General features: G+C 36.5%; 1 protein-coding gene across 1 annotated transcript; it reads left to right on the top strand.

Annotated features, from left to right (window-relative positions):
- Positions 1-613: 613 nt before the first annotated feature.
- Positions 614-13,692, top strand: LOC311071770 (uncharacterized protein; the record flags this gene model as incomplete). Its single annotated transcript, XM_084096309.1, has 19 exons — positions 614-994; positions 1,079-1,182; positions 1,552-1,706; positions 1,841-2,009; positions 2,167-2,290; positions 3,092-3,201; positions 3,304-3,518; positions 3,624-3,732; positions 3,839-4,045; positions 4,135-4,187; positions 5,391-5,836; positions 7,693-7,796; positions 7,911-8,065; positions 8,163-8,331; positions 8,752-8,875; positions 8,983-9,089; positions 11,255-11,469; positions 12,223-12,331; positions 13,207-13,692. The coding sequence occupies 19 exons, from the start codon at positions 614-616 to the stop codon at positions 13,415-13,417; spliced, it is 3,267 nt and encodes a 1,088-aa protein (XP_083952435.1). The 3' UTR covers positions 13,418-13,692.
- Positions 13,693-13,900: the final 208 nt, after the last annotated feature.

Genomic DNA, 13,900 nt, shown 5'->3' with positions numbered 1-13,900 from the left:
TCAAAACATCAGTATTGCAAGTATTAGTAAATATTAAAATAACCTTTTTATTTTAGTATATTTTTAAATATAATTTATACCCTACTCCAGTCACATGATCCTTCAGAAAATGTTCTAAAATACTAATTTGATGCTCAACATTTCTTATCAATATTGAAAACAGTTGTGCTGTTATTATATTAAGATTTTGTGGAAAGAACAGAATTTATTTGGAGTAGAAATCCAACATAAATGCCTTGTAAGATAAATGCCTTTTGATCAATTTAATGCATTATTGCTGAATAAAATTCATGAAAAAATTCATGCTAAACAACTTGTCAGTTTAAAGAATCAAAGTGAACGGACTATGGCTGCCAAATAATTTGAAAGAAGCAGTTAATGTGTCCGAGTACAAAGTCAGCATGAGCTCAGAATGACAAAGCAAGAATTAACTTATTTTATAAAATGTAAAGATTCAACCAAAGGGTTTAATTTTTACAAATGTTCCACAAAGCTTTAGACATCCCCCCCTGTTAACCATTTTCTTCCCTTAGAGTGTTATGATTGTGAGGTATGAACTCAACGTCCAGGTGAGACAGATCCACAACCAGGTCAAGCACAACAGAGCACAAAGATGAAGTTTGAAGATCTTCTCTCAGAAATTAATGGATTCGGAAGGTTTCAGAAGATGGTCCTGATCATCAACTTCTTTGGTCGATTCAGTCTCGCGTGTCATTTCCTGTTAGGCAACTTCATTGCTGTCATCCCGTCTCATCACTGCAATATCGGCTCTCTGGATGCTGGCGGGAACCTTGGGAATCTGAGTCGAGATGAGAGACTGACTGTCAGTATTCCTGCACAGGAGGATGGGACTCCTGCTTCCTGTCACATGTTCTCGTATCCTCAGTTGCACCTGCTGATGAACTCCTCCAGCAGCACAGAACTTCCTGTAGTGGAGTGTCAGAATGGATGGGAGTATGACAACAGCACATTCATCAGCACTCTCGCCACACAGGTAGTCTCTTGCTTTTTATGTATCGCTGATTTATTGTACTCTATTCTAGTTGTGGCCTCTTTCTCGCTCTATCTTTCTGTTCAGTGGGATTTAGTGTGTGACAACAGAGCACTGAGCAGATTGACAACCACCATCTTCTTCATTGGGGTCATGTTTGGAGCAGCTGCTTACGGGAGCCTGAGTGCAATGTTAGTGCAACTAAACTGGATATAAACATTGATATGGGTTTTTACCATCTCAAAATGAATAATTTACTTATGACGCTCCAAACCTATATGAGTTTTTTCTGTGGAACACAAACAGTTCTGGTAACCATTCATTTCCATTATTTGGTCAAAAATAAAATCCACAAAAATATTCCAAAAGTTCCAAAGAAGAAAGTCATACAGGTTGGGAAACGACATGGTGAGTAAATTCTGACAGTAAATGCTGACATTTTTGGGTGCATTTTGGCGACCCTTTAATTTCCAGTTGCATTAGAAACACACTGGCTTAAAAATGATGTGTTTGTACTAGCACTAGAGTGTTTCTAAATGGATACGTCTTATTCTACACAGGTATGGGCGTAAGCCGATGTTGCTGGTGTCGCATATATCAGGAATGGGTTTTGGATTGTGTAGTGCTTTTTCTTCCTCCTTCACCATGTTTGCAGTGCTGAGATTCTTCACTGGATTCACCATCACTGGCAGTGTCATCATCTCCACTGTACTCAGTGAGGAGAACCTTTCTATTTTAAATTGTTTTGTTTTTGTTGTGGTTTTAAAACAGCACGTAGTGTTTCTAAAATGAAGACATGTAAGTGATGAGTGTGTGTGTTGGTTCTTTTGTTCATTCATTCTTTATCAGATGTGGAGTGGGTGAGCATTGAGCACAGAAAGATTGTAGGGGTGATAGACAGCCTGTCTTGGACATTTGCCTTCATGAGCTTTTCACTGATTGCATACTTTATTCGAGACTGGAGATGGCTGACAGTTTCCATCTCATTGCCCACCATTATTGCCATAATCACTTGGTGGTGAGTATAAATAAACCGATACTAAGTAGATGTCTTAAAATATCTCTAAGTCATTTGGTACATTAAATATGCCTTTTCCAAGAAAGTCGCTTGCAGATCAAAATAAAAGCAGTACATTCTCAATATGAAATAATCATAAATGTGAATAATGTTATAGGTGGATTCCAGAGTCGGCTCGGTGGCTGATTGCTAATGGGAAGGCAGATAAAGCTTATACTTATCTTCATAAATGTGCTGTCATGAATCGTAAAAAAGAAGCCACTGCTAGGATCAAACCTGAGGTAAGAGATTCCAGAAAGAAATCTAAAATGTCAGTAAAAATATCAGCAACATTTTTTGCTAGCAATGAATGGTACAGTATAGGGTCATTCCGAGTAAAATCAACCACATTTCAGAAACTTTCTTGGCGCAAATTTTTTATTTGATTAATTTTTTCTCTGTAGAAAGACCAAAATAGTGATGAAAGCCAAACTATTAAAAGTCACAGATGTACTGAGTAATCCACTATTTTGTAGAAGAAAATGACAATTATTTTCACCTGAGATTTGGAGCCAAATTAGAGCCAAATTCCTCAATTTTAAAGGCCCCCAATGGTTCAATCCCAGAGATTTGGAGATCTTAATGCGGCTCCATGAGTAAATTGGTAAATTGTACACACTTTCAGTGGTCAAAAACCAAACGTGGGTTACTTTCCATACAGCTGATACTTGTTTTCTTTTAAAGAGGAATATCTGAACATAATGTTTGTTCTTACTCAGTAAATATACATCTGTGACATTTAATATTTTGGCTTTCATCACTATTTATGTTTGTCTTTAAAGCAGTGAAACATAACATTGAAAAAGGAAAAAAAATGAAGAGTAGGTTGTTGATTAGATGGAGGCAGATCTGAATGCGAGCTTGCAGTCGAAAGGGGCAGGTTTAAGCTTATGAAATAATTGGAGAAGTCCAGCATACATCATCAGAGAGTCTGTCATTTCTAAAAAATAAAATAACACATTGTTTACAATGGTGTTAATAGGGTCTGTGTTTGTTTTCTTGCTTTTACTTTAGCATAGTTTGTTTTTCCTCTCTCTGTCTAGGAGTTGGCTAAAATCGTAGTTACTGGAAGAGGAAACAGGAAGTATTCATACCTGGATCTGATCAAGACTCCTAAGATGAGGAGACTGGCTTTACTCACAGGAATCACCTGGTGTGTCAAATCACAATCACAAACACACACCACAGTGGCATCAGTAAAAGGGTGTTCAGATTAATCTAATTTTGCACGTTCCTTCTGCTTTCTAACTGCCAGGTTTTCTGTCGCCACTGTTGCCTATGGAATTAGTTTTAACATTTCAAGCTTTGGACTAAATATGTACCTCACTCAGTTTGTGTATGGTGCAATTGAGATTCCTGCCAAATCGAGCATCTATTATCTGCTAGATAAGTTTGGAAGACGCATAACTCAAGCTGGATCCTTGCTATTGGTTGGAATCAGCCTCATGATTAACATATTCATACCCAAAGGTGAGAGACTTACAACTTATTGACTTTTTGACATGAAGAATTAAAAATAACAATGTAGGTTTGATGAAAAGATCCAGTGCAACAATGATTTCTCTTGCTATTCAGATAAGACAGTGGTTCGTACGGTAATAGCCGTGCTGGGAAAAGGCTGCTCCGCCACGTCTTTTGGTACAGTCATTTTATACAGTTCTGAGCTTTACCCCACTGTTTTAAGGTAGGAAAACGAACTTCATGCTCAGTTGTACGCAAGTAAAACTATATCCAGCATCAGCTATCAACTAATTATTTATGTATTTATTGAAATGTTGCGCTGCCCGTAGGCAAAATGGGATGGGCTATAATTCCTTCGTGGCACGTCTCGGTGTGTCTGTGGCTCCTCTGATCTTGCTATCGGATGATATATGGAGCCATTTCTCTCAAGTCATCTTGTCTTCTATTGCACTCTCTGCTACTTTCGTGGCTTATCAGCTACCAGAGACACGAGGCAGGTGTCTGCCGGAGACTATAGAGGATGTTGAGGGAATCAGGTAAGGTTATGTGGAAAAACCATTTAGTCTATGTATTGTGTTTCCATGAAACTGAACCCTTAAGATTTAACATGTGCTTCTCATCTCAGGAAGGGCACTGATGGCTCACCACTACAAGATCGAAAAATGGAGGAAAAAGAAGGTAGTCGGGTGAAATGGAAAGATGATTTAATTTTGCAGAACACATAACTATAGCATCCATAGATCCATAAAATTTCCTATTTATGTGTTACTCTATCATTTAATTAAACAATTTTAAGAGAAATTTGAAGGGAGGTGTTGCATGTTTTCTCATTGTGTTTACTGTTTTAGTCAGAATTGTGTGGACTCATTATTCCACATGGGCATATCATAGAAATAGCTCAAAGGCTTTTCACTCTGTCATTCTCACACCTTTATTTTGATAAATTAATTCATCAACATAATTTGCTTTAAAGCAAAAATTGGTTTCACAAAGCGAGAACTTATTCCAGGATAAATTCAATTTTGTAAATTTCTAGTAAATTTCTACAGGACAACAAATAATTGGTGCCTATAGAAACATGGTTTATAAAATCAAGGCTTGGCACTGGTTTACTAACTTCATAATTAGTTTATCAAAATGCTTCATCTTGTATGATTGCGAAGACATGTTACACAACTTGAAGCTTGAGTTTACTGTTTGTTAACCAGTAATCTGGAATGCTGCCCTAGTGATTATCAATAAGTGTTTATAAAATGCAGAATGTTAGTGTTTATCTATAGAGAAGAATATTAATAGAAGTGATTTCTTTCTTTGAGTCTATTTTTTTTTCTTTAAGTACACACAATGTTAAATGTCCAAAGGCTGCAACATTGATTTAATCCTCTTGATACAGAAGTTTTTTGAACCACAAATTCTTTGCACAAGAAGCATGTTGGATAATAGCAAAGGTAACATGAGAAGATGGTGTTTTATAACTTGCAATCAGAGACAAAGTTTGCCTTTTTTCTGAAAACTCATCAAAAACAGACTGAAATTGTTTATGACATATTGATTCATGCATGCACAAAACAATAATGTATACTAGCCAAACTGTGCTAGTGTGAATGCCAGTTGCTGACAAGATACAGTAGGCTATCATTGGTAAGGAAAGGTGTCAATGTCCGCACACATTAACCATAAGCGAACTGCACACATGGCGAGACACTCTTTAACAACAACTTACAAATCATTCACCACAAGCTACTATGGATGAAAGATCATATGAAGATATGGACACACACACATTTCAAACACAGACATACAACCACAGCAGTTTTATTAATGACCAAAGTACAAGCTGCATCTGACTTCCAGTTACCAACCTTTGATATCCCATAAAAGCTCAGCACTTAAACCAAGCATTTTGTAAGACGACACAGAGGGAATTCTGTGCATCAGTAAAAAGCATGAAGTTTGATGATATAATTGCGGAGATCAATGGCTTCGGCAGGTTCCAGAAGATGATTATTTGCATCAGTTTTGTAGGACGATTCACTATACCGTGCCACTTTCTACTAAGCAACTTTATCGCCGCCATCCCGTCTCACCATTGTGACATTAGCTCTCTGGATGCTGAGGGAATTTTTGGGAATTTGAGTCGGGAGCAGAAACTTGCTGCCAGTATTCCAGCGCAGGAAGATGGGACTCCTGCTTCTTGTCTCATGTTTTCTTATCCTCAGTTCCATCTGTTGGCAAACTCCTCCAGCAGCACAGAACTTCCTGTAGTGGAGTGTCAGAATGGATGGGAGTATGACAACAGCACATTCATCAGCACTCTCGCCACACAGGTTATACTTATACACATTATACTTCCAATTATTGATTATTGTGATGTTGTATACCAAAATGCATTTAACTCAGACCTAGTTCCACTTAACACAGTATATAATAGACTTTGCAGATTTGCTCTTGGATGCCCTCATCAATGTATAATGTATAATGCATTTAATTGGCCATCTCTAAGTACAGAGTAGAAGAAGACACACTCATTGGCTTCAATTTATATTTAAATGCATTTACTTCAAGTATCCTCCTTACTTAAAACAGTATCTTGTACCTTATACACCAAATTATGAGGTGCAGCACTCTACTCAACTTTATTTCACTGTCCCGCGAGTTAAAAAAACAATTGGCAAAAGAGCTTTTAAGTTTAAGGCTCCAGATTGGAATAATCTATCTGTGGAAATAAGATCAATTTCTTTACTTGGTTTGTTTAAACATGCCTTGTCTGCTCACTTTAGGATAAATTGCCTTTGTTACTAAAGATGCACACAATTTTCAGATCTACTGCGCATACCTAATGTTTATATCCGACTGTCACTCTCAGAAAAAAAGGTACAAAAGCTGTCGCTGTGGTGGTACCTTTTCAAAAGGTACACTTTTGTACCTAAAGAGTACATATTAGTCCCTCAAAGGTACATATTAGCAGAGGTGGGTAATCCAGGGGCCAAAGAGTAAAAGTCCTGCCATATGTTTATTCCACCCATAAACTCAGTCAGCTGATTTCACTAATTAGTTCTCTCTCCTGCTGAAATAGCAAATACAGTTGATTGGAATAAAATACTGAGGAGGACTTTTACTTTCTGAACCTGGACTTTACACCTCTGCATAGCAATGCCACATGTCAGCCAAGAGCAAAGAAATAAACCAGAACTGGACATTATCGTAGCCAAAAAATCTGTGTATATTAAATATGGAGTAATTTCAGCCACAGCCTCAGATGAAATCAACTGAAGAGAAAAGAAGACATTAAATCTGTGAAGATCTCAGCAGAGGAGGATTAAACAACTCCACAAACAGCATTACCAGCTTCACTTATTACTAACCAGACTGACTTTATTTCTGTCAGACGTCTACAAAAGTTTTATTGAGAATTAACAGGGGTTTAACTCTAATGTGTTTCATTTGAAGTCACCATAACAGTGATTAGTGTTTCCCTTAGTTGGGCTCTTAACTCTTATTATATCTTTTGTCTTTGTTGGCTGTTGTGACAGTGTGTTTGTCAATCACATTTACAGCAGCAAAGAAAGCTAAATTGACTTGAGATCAGATGAAGATAGTTTCCTGTTGATGATTTGATAATCATCATGAAACGACCTGATTCACTAAGGTTTTTATAATTTAACAATTGTGTTGTTAAATGAAAACACAAGAGCTGTTAGTTTAGAATAATGTGTCAAATGTAGAGAACTGTGTTTAGCATTTTGCAAAAAAATAAAAATTAAATTGTTTTACAATTGCAAACTAGTGTAAACGATATAATGTGCTAGCAGTTTTGCAGACTTGGTCTGAAGATTAGGTATATGAGTGACCACTTTTAGTGTTTGGAATTCTGTTTAGTGCTAGGAATTCTGCATGTGCAAGTACAATAAAAAATAAAAAATAAAAATAATAGCAATAGTTTTTCAGTCATTTGCATATTCTTACCTTACCTTTAAGTTTTTTCCCCTGCCCTTGACATCCAACCAATAAATAAACAAATGAATCTGTTAGTTGGGGAATTTGAGGGGTAACGTGACACATTAATGGTTGCAGGTTCATGCACATCTACATTTAGTTTTCAAAGTCTTTTAGTTCATGAAGCAGTTCATCACAACAGTTACTGTTTAAGAAAAGTTATTTCCCATCTCTCTTCATTTCACAGTGGGATCTAGTATGTGATAACAGAGGTCTGAATAAAGCTGTGGCCACCATCTTCTTCGTTGGAGTGATGTTCGGAGCAGCTTTTTATGGAGGCATGAGTGACAGGTGATGTTTCATTAAAAATAGAACTGTGTATTATAATAAATGATGTACATTTTATGAACACAGCCAAAAGCATGAAATGTTCTGTATAAAAAACATACTCTGTTTGGCATGTAGATTTGGGCGTAAGCCAATGCTGCTGGTGTCGTATATATCAGGAATGGCTTTTGCATTGGCCAGCATCTTTTCTTCCTCCTTCATCATGTTTGCAGTGCTGAGATTCTTTAGTGGATTCACCATCACTGGCATCGTTATCGTCTCAACCGTACTCAGTAAGAACCTCTCTCTCTCTCAGTCTCAATGCCTCAGATTATGATTGAAAGAAAACAAAGGAAAAGGGCCTTATCGTATATACGTGTTTTTCTCCAGATGTGGAGTGGGTGGACATTCAGCACAGGAGACTAGTATGTATAATTGACAGTATGGCATGGGCTTTTGGGAGCACCTCATTGTCTCTTATTGCGTTCTGTATCAGAGACTGGAGATGGCTGACAGTGGCCGTCACTTCACCTTTACTACTGTGCACAGTCCTCTGGTGGTAATGGGCCTTACATATTCTTTCTGTCTAATTTAAAGCACAAATTAGTCAGTACAGCCTACGTCCAAGTACCCAGATTCTGAAGTGCGCATGGAGACTTTACAATCCCATGAGGACACGGGGTGATTTATGAATGGCAGTGAAGCAATGCAAATCACGCCATAGGTTACATGAATTTTACATCTGAATTTCATTCCTACTACACACATTCATCCTATAAAACACACTTTTTTAAGTACATTTCAAACCAAATGTAGCACCTACTTAGTTTGCGCTTTCGGACCCAGCATCGTTTTTTAAAAGATGAACATTTAACTTGAGTGCCACGTTTTTAGAATGGCGTGTCAAACACGTCTGTCTAGTATAGTGCATGTTTACTTAGAAAACTATGAAAAAGCAGAGGATTGGTTTCTTATCTAGGTGGGTTCCAGAGTCAGCTCGGTGGCTGATAGCCAACGGGAAGGCAGAAAGAGCTCATTATTATCTTCATAAATGTGCTGTCATGAATCGCAAGGAGGAAGTTATCTCAAGAATCAAACCTGAGGTGAGAGAAAATATATATTTTCGATTTTACATGATGGATTGACAAATGGTCACTTTAAAACAACTGTCTGTCAGTAGGCTAACTATAGCTCTGTCTTTCTTCTATAGGCTCTCTCTATCATAATAACAGATCAAGGAAAGAAAAATTATTCGTACCTGGACCTTGTCAGAACCCCTAAGATGAGGAGACTGGCTATGCTCACAGGAACCATTTGGTGTGTAACTGGTTTTGCGCAACAAACTTCCGTATTCTGTAAATCAGTTTGCATCGCTTCCATTCGTTTGTGTGCTTTATTAAATATAGAGAGCTGTTTTACTCAAAATGTCTTCAAATAAGTGAGCAAAGATAACAGATGTCCATCCCATATGCAGATTGATATCTAAATGTTCTATATATATATTTCTTCTTCTCACTAAAATTCGGATATTGAAATTGAAGAAAACACCAACAATGAAAATAACTAGGTTAGCTGATTACCTTAAAAGCCCATAGAATCCGCCATTAACACTTTCTCAGACAAGCTGATGCGATGAGATTTGTTTGCGCATGTGACGTTCGACTTAAAGCCTAGTGAATCCTCTAATGAGCATGTGCTAACTTAGTGCAGTAGTGCCCGCCCACTTTTTCAGCAGTCTTGGTTCTGGAAGTAGTTTTTTAAAACGTTTTCATTAAAGAGGTAGGCTATAAGACATGTACCAAACCAACCAGCTAAGAGGTGAATCACAACATTAAAAACATTGATTTTAAGGGGAAAAAAAGTATTTGAAAAGACAGTGTACTTAACGGCTTTAATGAGGGAAAAAAAATAGAATTGCAAGAAGCATTGCAAATTATATAATCCAATTAAAAATGATGGAGAAATATAACAGTTTTTGATCTTTCTCACCAGATAAAGTAAGTTAAAATAAAGCGGGTTGGTGACTTCAGTGAAAGCATATACCATCAATTAAAGGAGAACTCTGGTCAATTTTAACATTGAGCTCATTTTTTTATAAATTTGGAGTCAATACAGAGAACAACGACAAAAATCGGTGTTGCCTGCACCGTGTTATCCTCTTTTTAAAATGATATAAGTTATATGAGTGATTCCTTCAGAGTGAACACGGGTGAATCTGACTGCAGTAGATGTGAAAGATATGAATAAAAATGATGTGGACTGAAATCGACTACTGTGGACTTCGACCGAAAACAGGATGTAAATACAGGTATGTGTACTGGCTGAAATAACATCATTTTTATTTTTATTTATATCTTTCACATCTACTGCAGTCAGATTCACCCGTGTTCACTCTGAAGGAATCACTCACATTGGCTGGGCACTTGTAATGACACATCAAGGATGTTAAGAGGCTAAAAGCAGGTTTAAAACTTGCCCCATTGAAGTCAACAGGGTGCAAATTTTTAAAAGAGGATAACACGGTGTAGGCAACACCGATTTTTGTCGTTGTTCTCTGTATTGACAGCACTCCAAATTTACCAAAAAATGTTCTCCTTTAACAACCAGGTTGTTCACAGAAAGTCTGTCTTTAAAGGGATAGTTCACCCAAAAATTATCCCATAATTTACTCATCCTCAAGCCATCCTTGTATATGACTTTATTCTTTCAGCCAAACACATTCAGAGTCATATTAAAAATATCCTGGCTCTTCCATGCTTTATAATGGGAGTGAATGGTAGGCCTACCTTAATTTTTGAAGCCCAAAAAAAGCACATCCATCCATCATAAAAGTAATCGATATGGCTCCAGGGGGTTAATCAAGGCATTCTGAAGCGAAGCGATGCGTTTTTGAAAGAAAAATATCAATATTTATAACTTTATAAACTATAATTACTGGCTTTCGTTAACGACTGTATGCAAGTCTAGTTCCAGCCCTGCGTCGGGTCAGAGGTCACTCTTCTGCTAGAACTCGACTTGCGTACGGCCGTTACTGGAAGCCAGTGATTATAGTTTATAAAGTTATAAAAATGCATTGCTTCCCTTCAGAAGGCCTTTATTAACCCCCCAGAGCCTTTTGGATACTTTTATGATGGATATTCACTCCCATTATAAAGCTTGGAAGAGCCAGAATATGTTTTAATATAACTCCGATTGTGTTTGGCTGAAAGAAGAAAGTCATATACACCTATATGGCTTGAGGCTGAGTAAATTATGGGATACTTTTCATTTTTGGGTGAACTAACCCTTTAGCAGTTGATAAGTAATTGTTTAAAATCCATTTCTCTGTTTAAAAAAATAAAAATTAAAAATTAATGGGATTTTTACTTCTGGAACCTGGCTGTTGAACTCTATTAGCCTTCAGTTGCACTAGATTAGAGAACATGGACAGACTTTATTGTTTGAATAATAAATTATCTTTAATGACTTTTCACCTCTTGCAGGTTTTGTGTTGCCACTATAACTTATGGTATAAGCCTCAACATCACTGGCTTTGGACTAAATATGTACCTCACTCAGTTTGTGTATGGTGCCATTGAGGTTCCATCCAAACTGATCGTATATTACCTGCTGGAGAAGATTGGCAGACGTAAAACTGAAGCAGGAGCTCATCTATTGGCTGGAATCAGTCTTATGATCAACATATTCATACCCAAAGGTGAGACTAGCAAAACCAACCCATGATTGCACAATATCACACGAGCAAGAGTCCTGTTGTTCTCGCATATCTAAAACAGCACGACTGCTTTTATGCAACAGATGAATAAACAAGATGTTAAGTCTGCATTAGGCCTACATTTTAGACACCATATTGACAGTTACCTTGTTTTTTGCTCCGCCAACGAAAACAGTTCCAAACAAAGCCAAAGTAAAATGTTGCAAAGTACGAGCAGAGTAGTGGTGTTTTGTTCCTGAATGAATCAGCAATTTTTGCCTTTATTTTTAATAGGATAGTATAGAATGGACAGGAAGCAAGGTGGGAGAGAGGGGGACGGGATCGGGAAAGATCCACGAGCCAGGATTTGAACTCGGGTCACCCGAAGCGCAACGGCGCTATATGTCGGCGCTGCCCATGAGGCTATCGTGCCGACGAATCAGCGTCTTTACATTAACCTCTCTCATAAAGACATTACCTTGTTACGTTCCTGAATAAATCAGCAATTTCAGCAGTCGGTTGTACAGTATGTACATGTGATTAAATGACAGTCACTTAAAAATCAACATGGTAGGCTGCTCAGTCGATAAGATAACTGTATAGCCTATGAAAACACTGTAATTGTTCAATGGACACTGTAGAAACGGCATAAGCGTTGGACAACTTGAACTCATTAGGGAAACTAACCACTAGAGGGATTACATTTGTTTATTCAGTCACACACACTGTGCTCAATTTCATCTCTTTCACACTCAGATCAGTGGATTGGTCGTACTGTGGTGGCAGTACTGGGTAAAGGTTTCGCGGTTGCTGCTTTTTCTACAATTGTATTATACAGCTCGGAGCTTTACCCCACGGTTCTCAGGTAACAGAATATATGATTAAACGTGTATTTTACACTTCAAACTAAAATCTTTAAATTACTTAATTGTTAGATTACTATTATTATTAGGCTATTATCTAAAATTAAATTATATTTGCATTATTTGATATATAACTGCACTAACAATGTTGAAAACAGTTTTCGCTGCTTAATTTCTGTAATAAAATTTAAAAGAACCGTATTTATTTGAAATAGAAATTTTGTAACATTATAAATGTCTTTACTGTCATTTTTTATCAGAACTGAATAAAGTAGAGCTTTTTTTTATTATCTTTCTTACCCCAAACTTTTAAATGGTACTGTATAAAAAAAATATTAAGCAGCACAACGGTTTTCAACATTGATAGTAATAAGAAATGTTTCTTGAGCAGCAAATCAGCAAATTAGAATAATATCTGAAGGATCATGTGACACTGAAAAGTGGAGTAATGATGCTAAAAAAACAAAACAATCAGCTTTGCCAACACAGGGACAAATTGTATTTTTAAATATATTAAAATATAAAAAGTTCTTTAAAATTTCAGAATATTACTGTTTTTATTTTTAAGTAAATAAATGCAACCTTGGTGAGCATAAGAGACTTCTTTAAACAACATATATACACACACACATACATATAGATATATTATATATATATATATTATATTATATTATATTATATTATATTATATTATATTATTTTATTTTATTTTATATATATATATATATATATATATATATATATATATATATATATATATATATATATATATATATATATATTATTTTTTTTTTTTTTTAACTTTTGACCGCAAAGTACAAAATGTATGTCAATGCATAGTATATAAATAAAGAATTTATTTGATTGGGTCCTATAGGCAAAATGGGATGGGCTATAACTCGTTCCTGGCCCGTCTGGGTGTGTCTGTGGCTCCTCTAGTCCTGTTATTGGACAGTTTCTGGGGTCACTTCTCTCAGACCATCCTGTGTTCTGTGGCATTCGTCGCTTGTCTGGTGGCTTGGCAGTTACCCGAGACACGAGACAGGTGTCTACCCGAGACTATAGAGGATGTCGAGGGTACTGGGTGAGTCATAACCTGTATTTTGTTTTGCAGCTAGAAGACTTGTATTTAACACACTGCTGAACATTTGAGTAACTCTGTCGAGTCAAGCATGTAAAACACAAACCACTCAATTATTTTAAGATTATTTTCAAGAGAATTAGCTTGAATATTGGGATCAATATAGGTACATTTAATCTCTATTAAAAACACACTAAAAGGAAACATACAAGGAAAGTTGAAGTTGTGTTCATTAACCAAATCAATCATGTGTTTTTATCATATTGAATAGGAAAAATCTCATTAAACATCATGGCAAGCAGGAAGACGTGGAGAAAATGAAAATGAACGAACCCACTGAAGACCACTGAGATTTGTGTACTTTCAATCCTTTTACCAAATTTATAATACAGACTGATGTTCTGTTGCTTAGTGTCATGTTCAGATTCCAAGAACAAGTGTCATGTTCAGATTCCAAAAAATGAAAGAACAATTCTAAAGTTATTTTAAA

Source organism: Abramis brama (assembly GCF_963993115.1).
Source record: "Abramis brama genome assembly, chromosome: 21".
Taxonomy (NCBI): Eukaryota; Metazoa; Chordata; class Actinopteri; order Cypriniformes; family Leuciscidae; genus Abramis; species Abramis brama.
The sequence above is the reverse complement of the archived record's forward strand: the minus strand, read 5'-3'. Positions and strand labels throughout refer to the sequence as shown.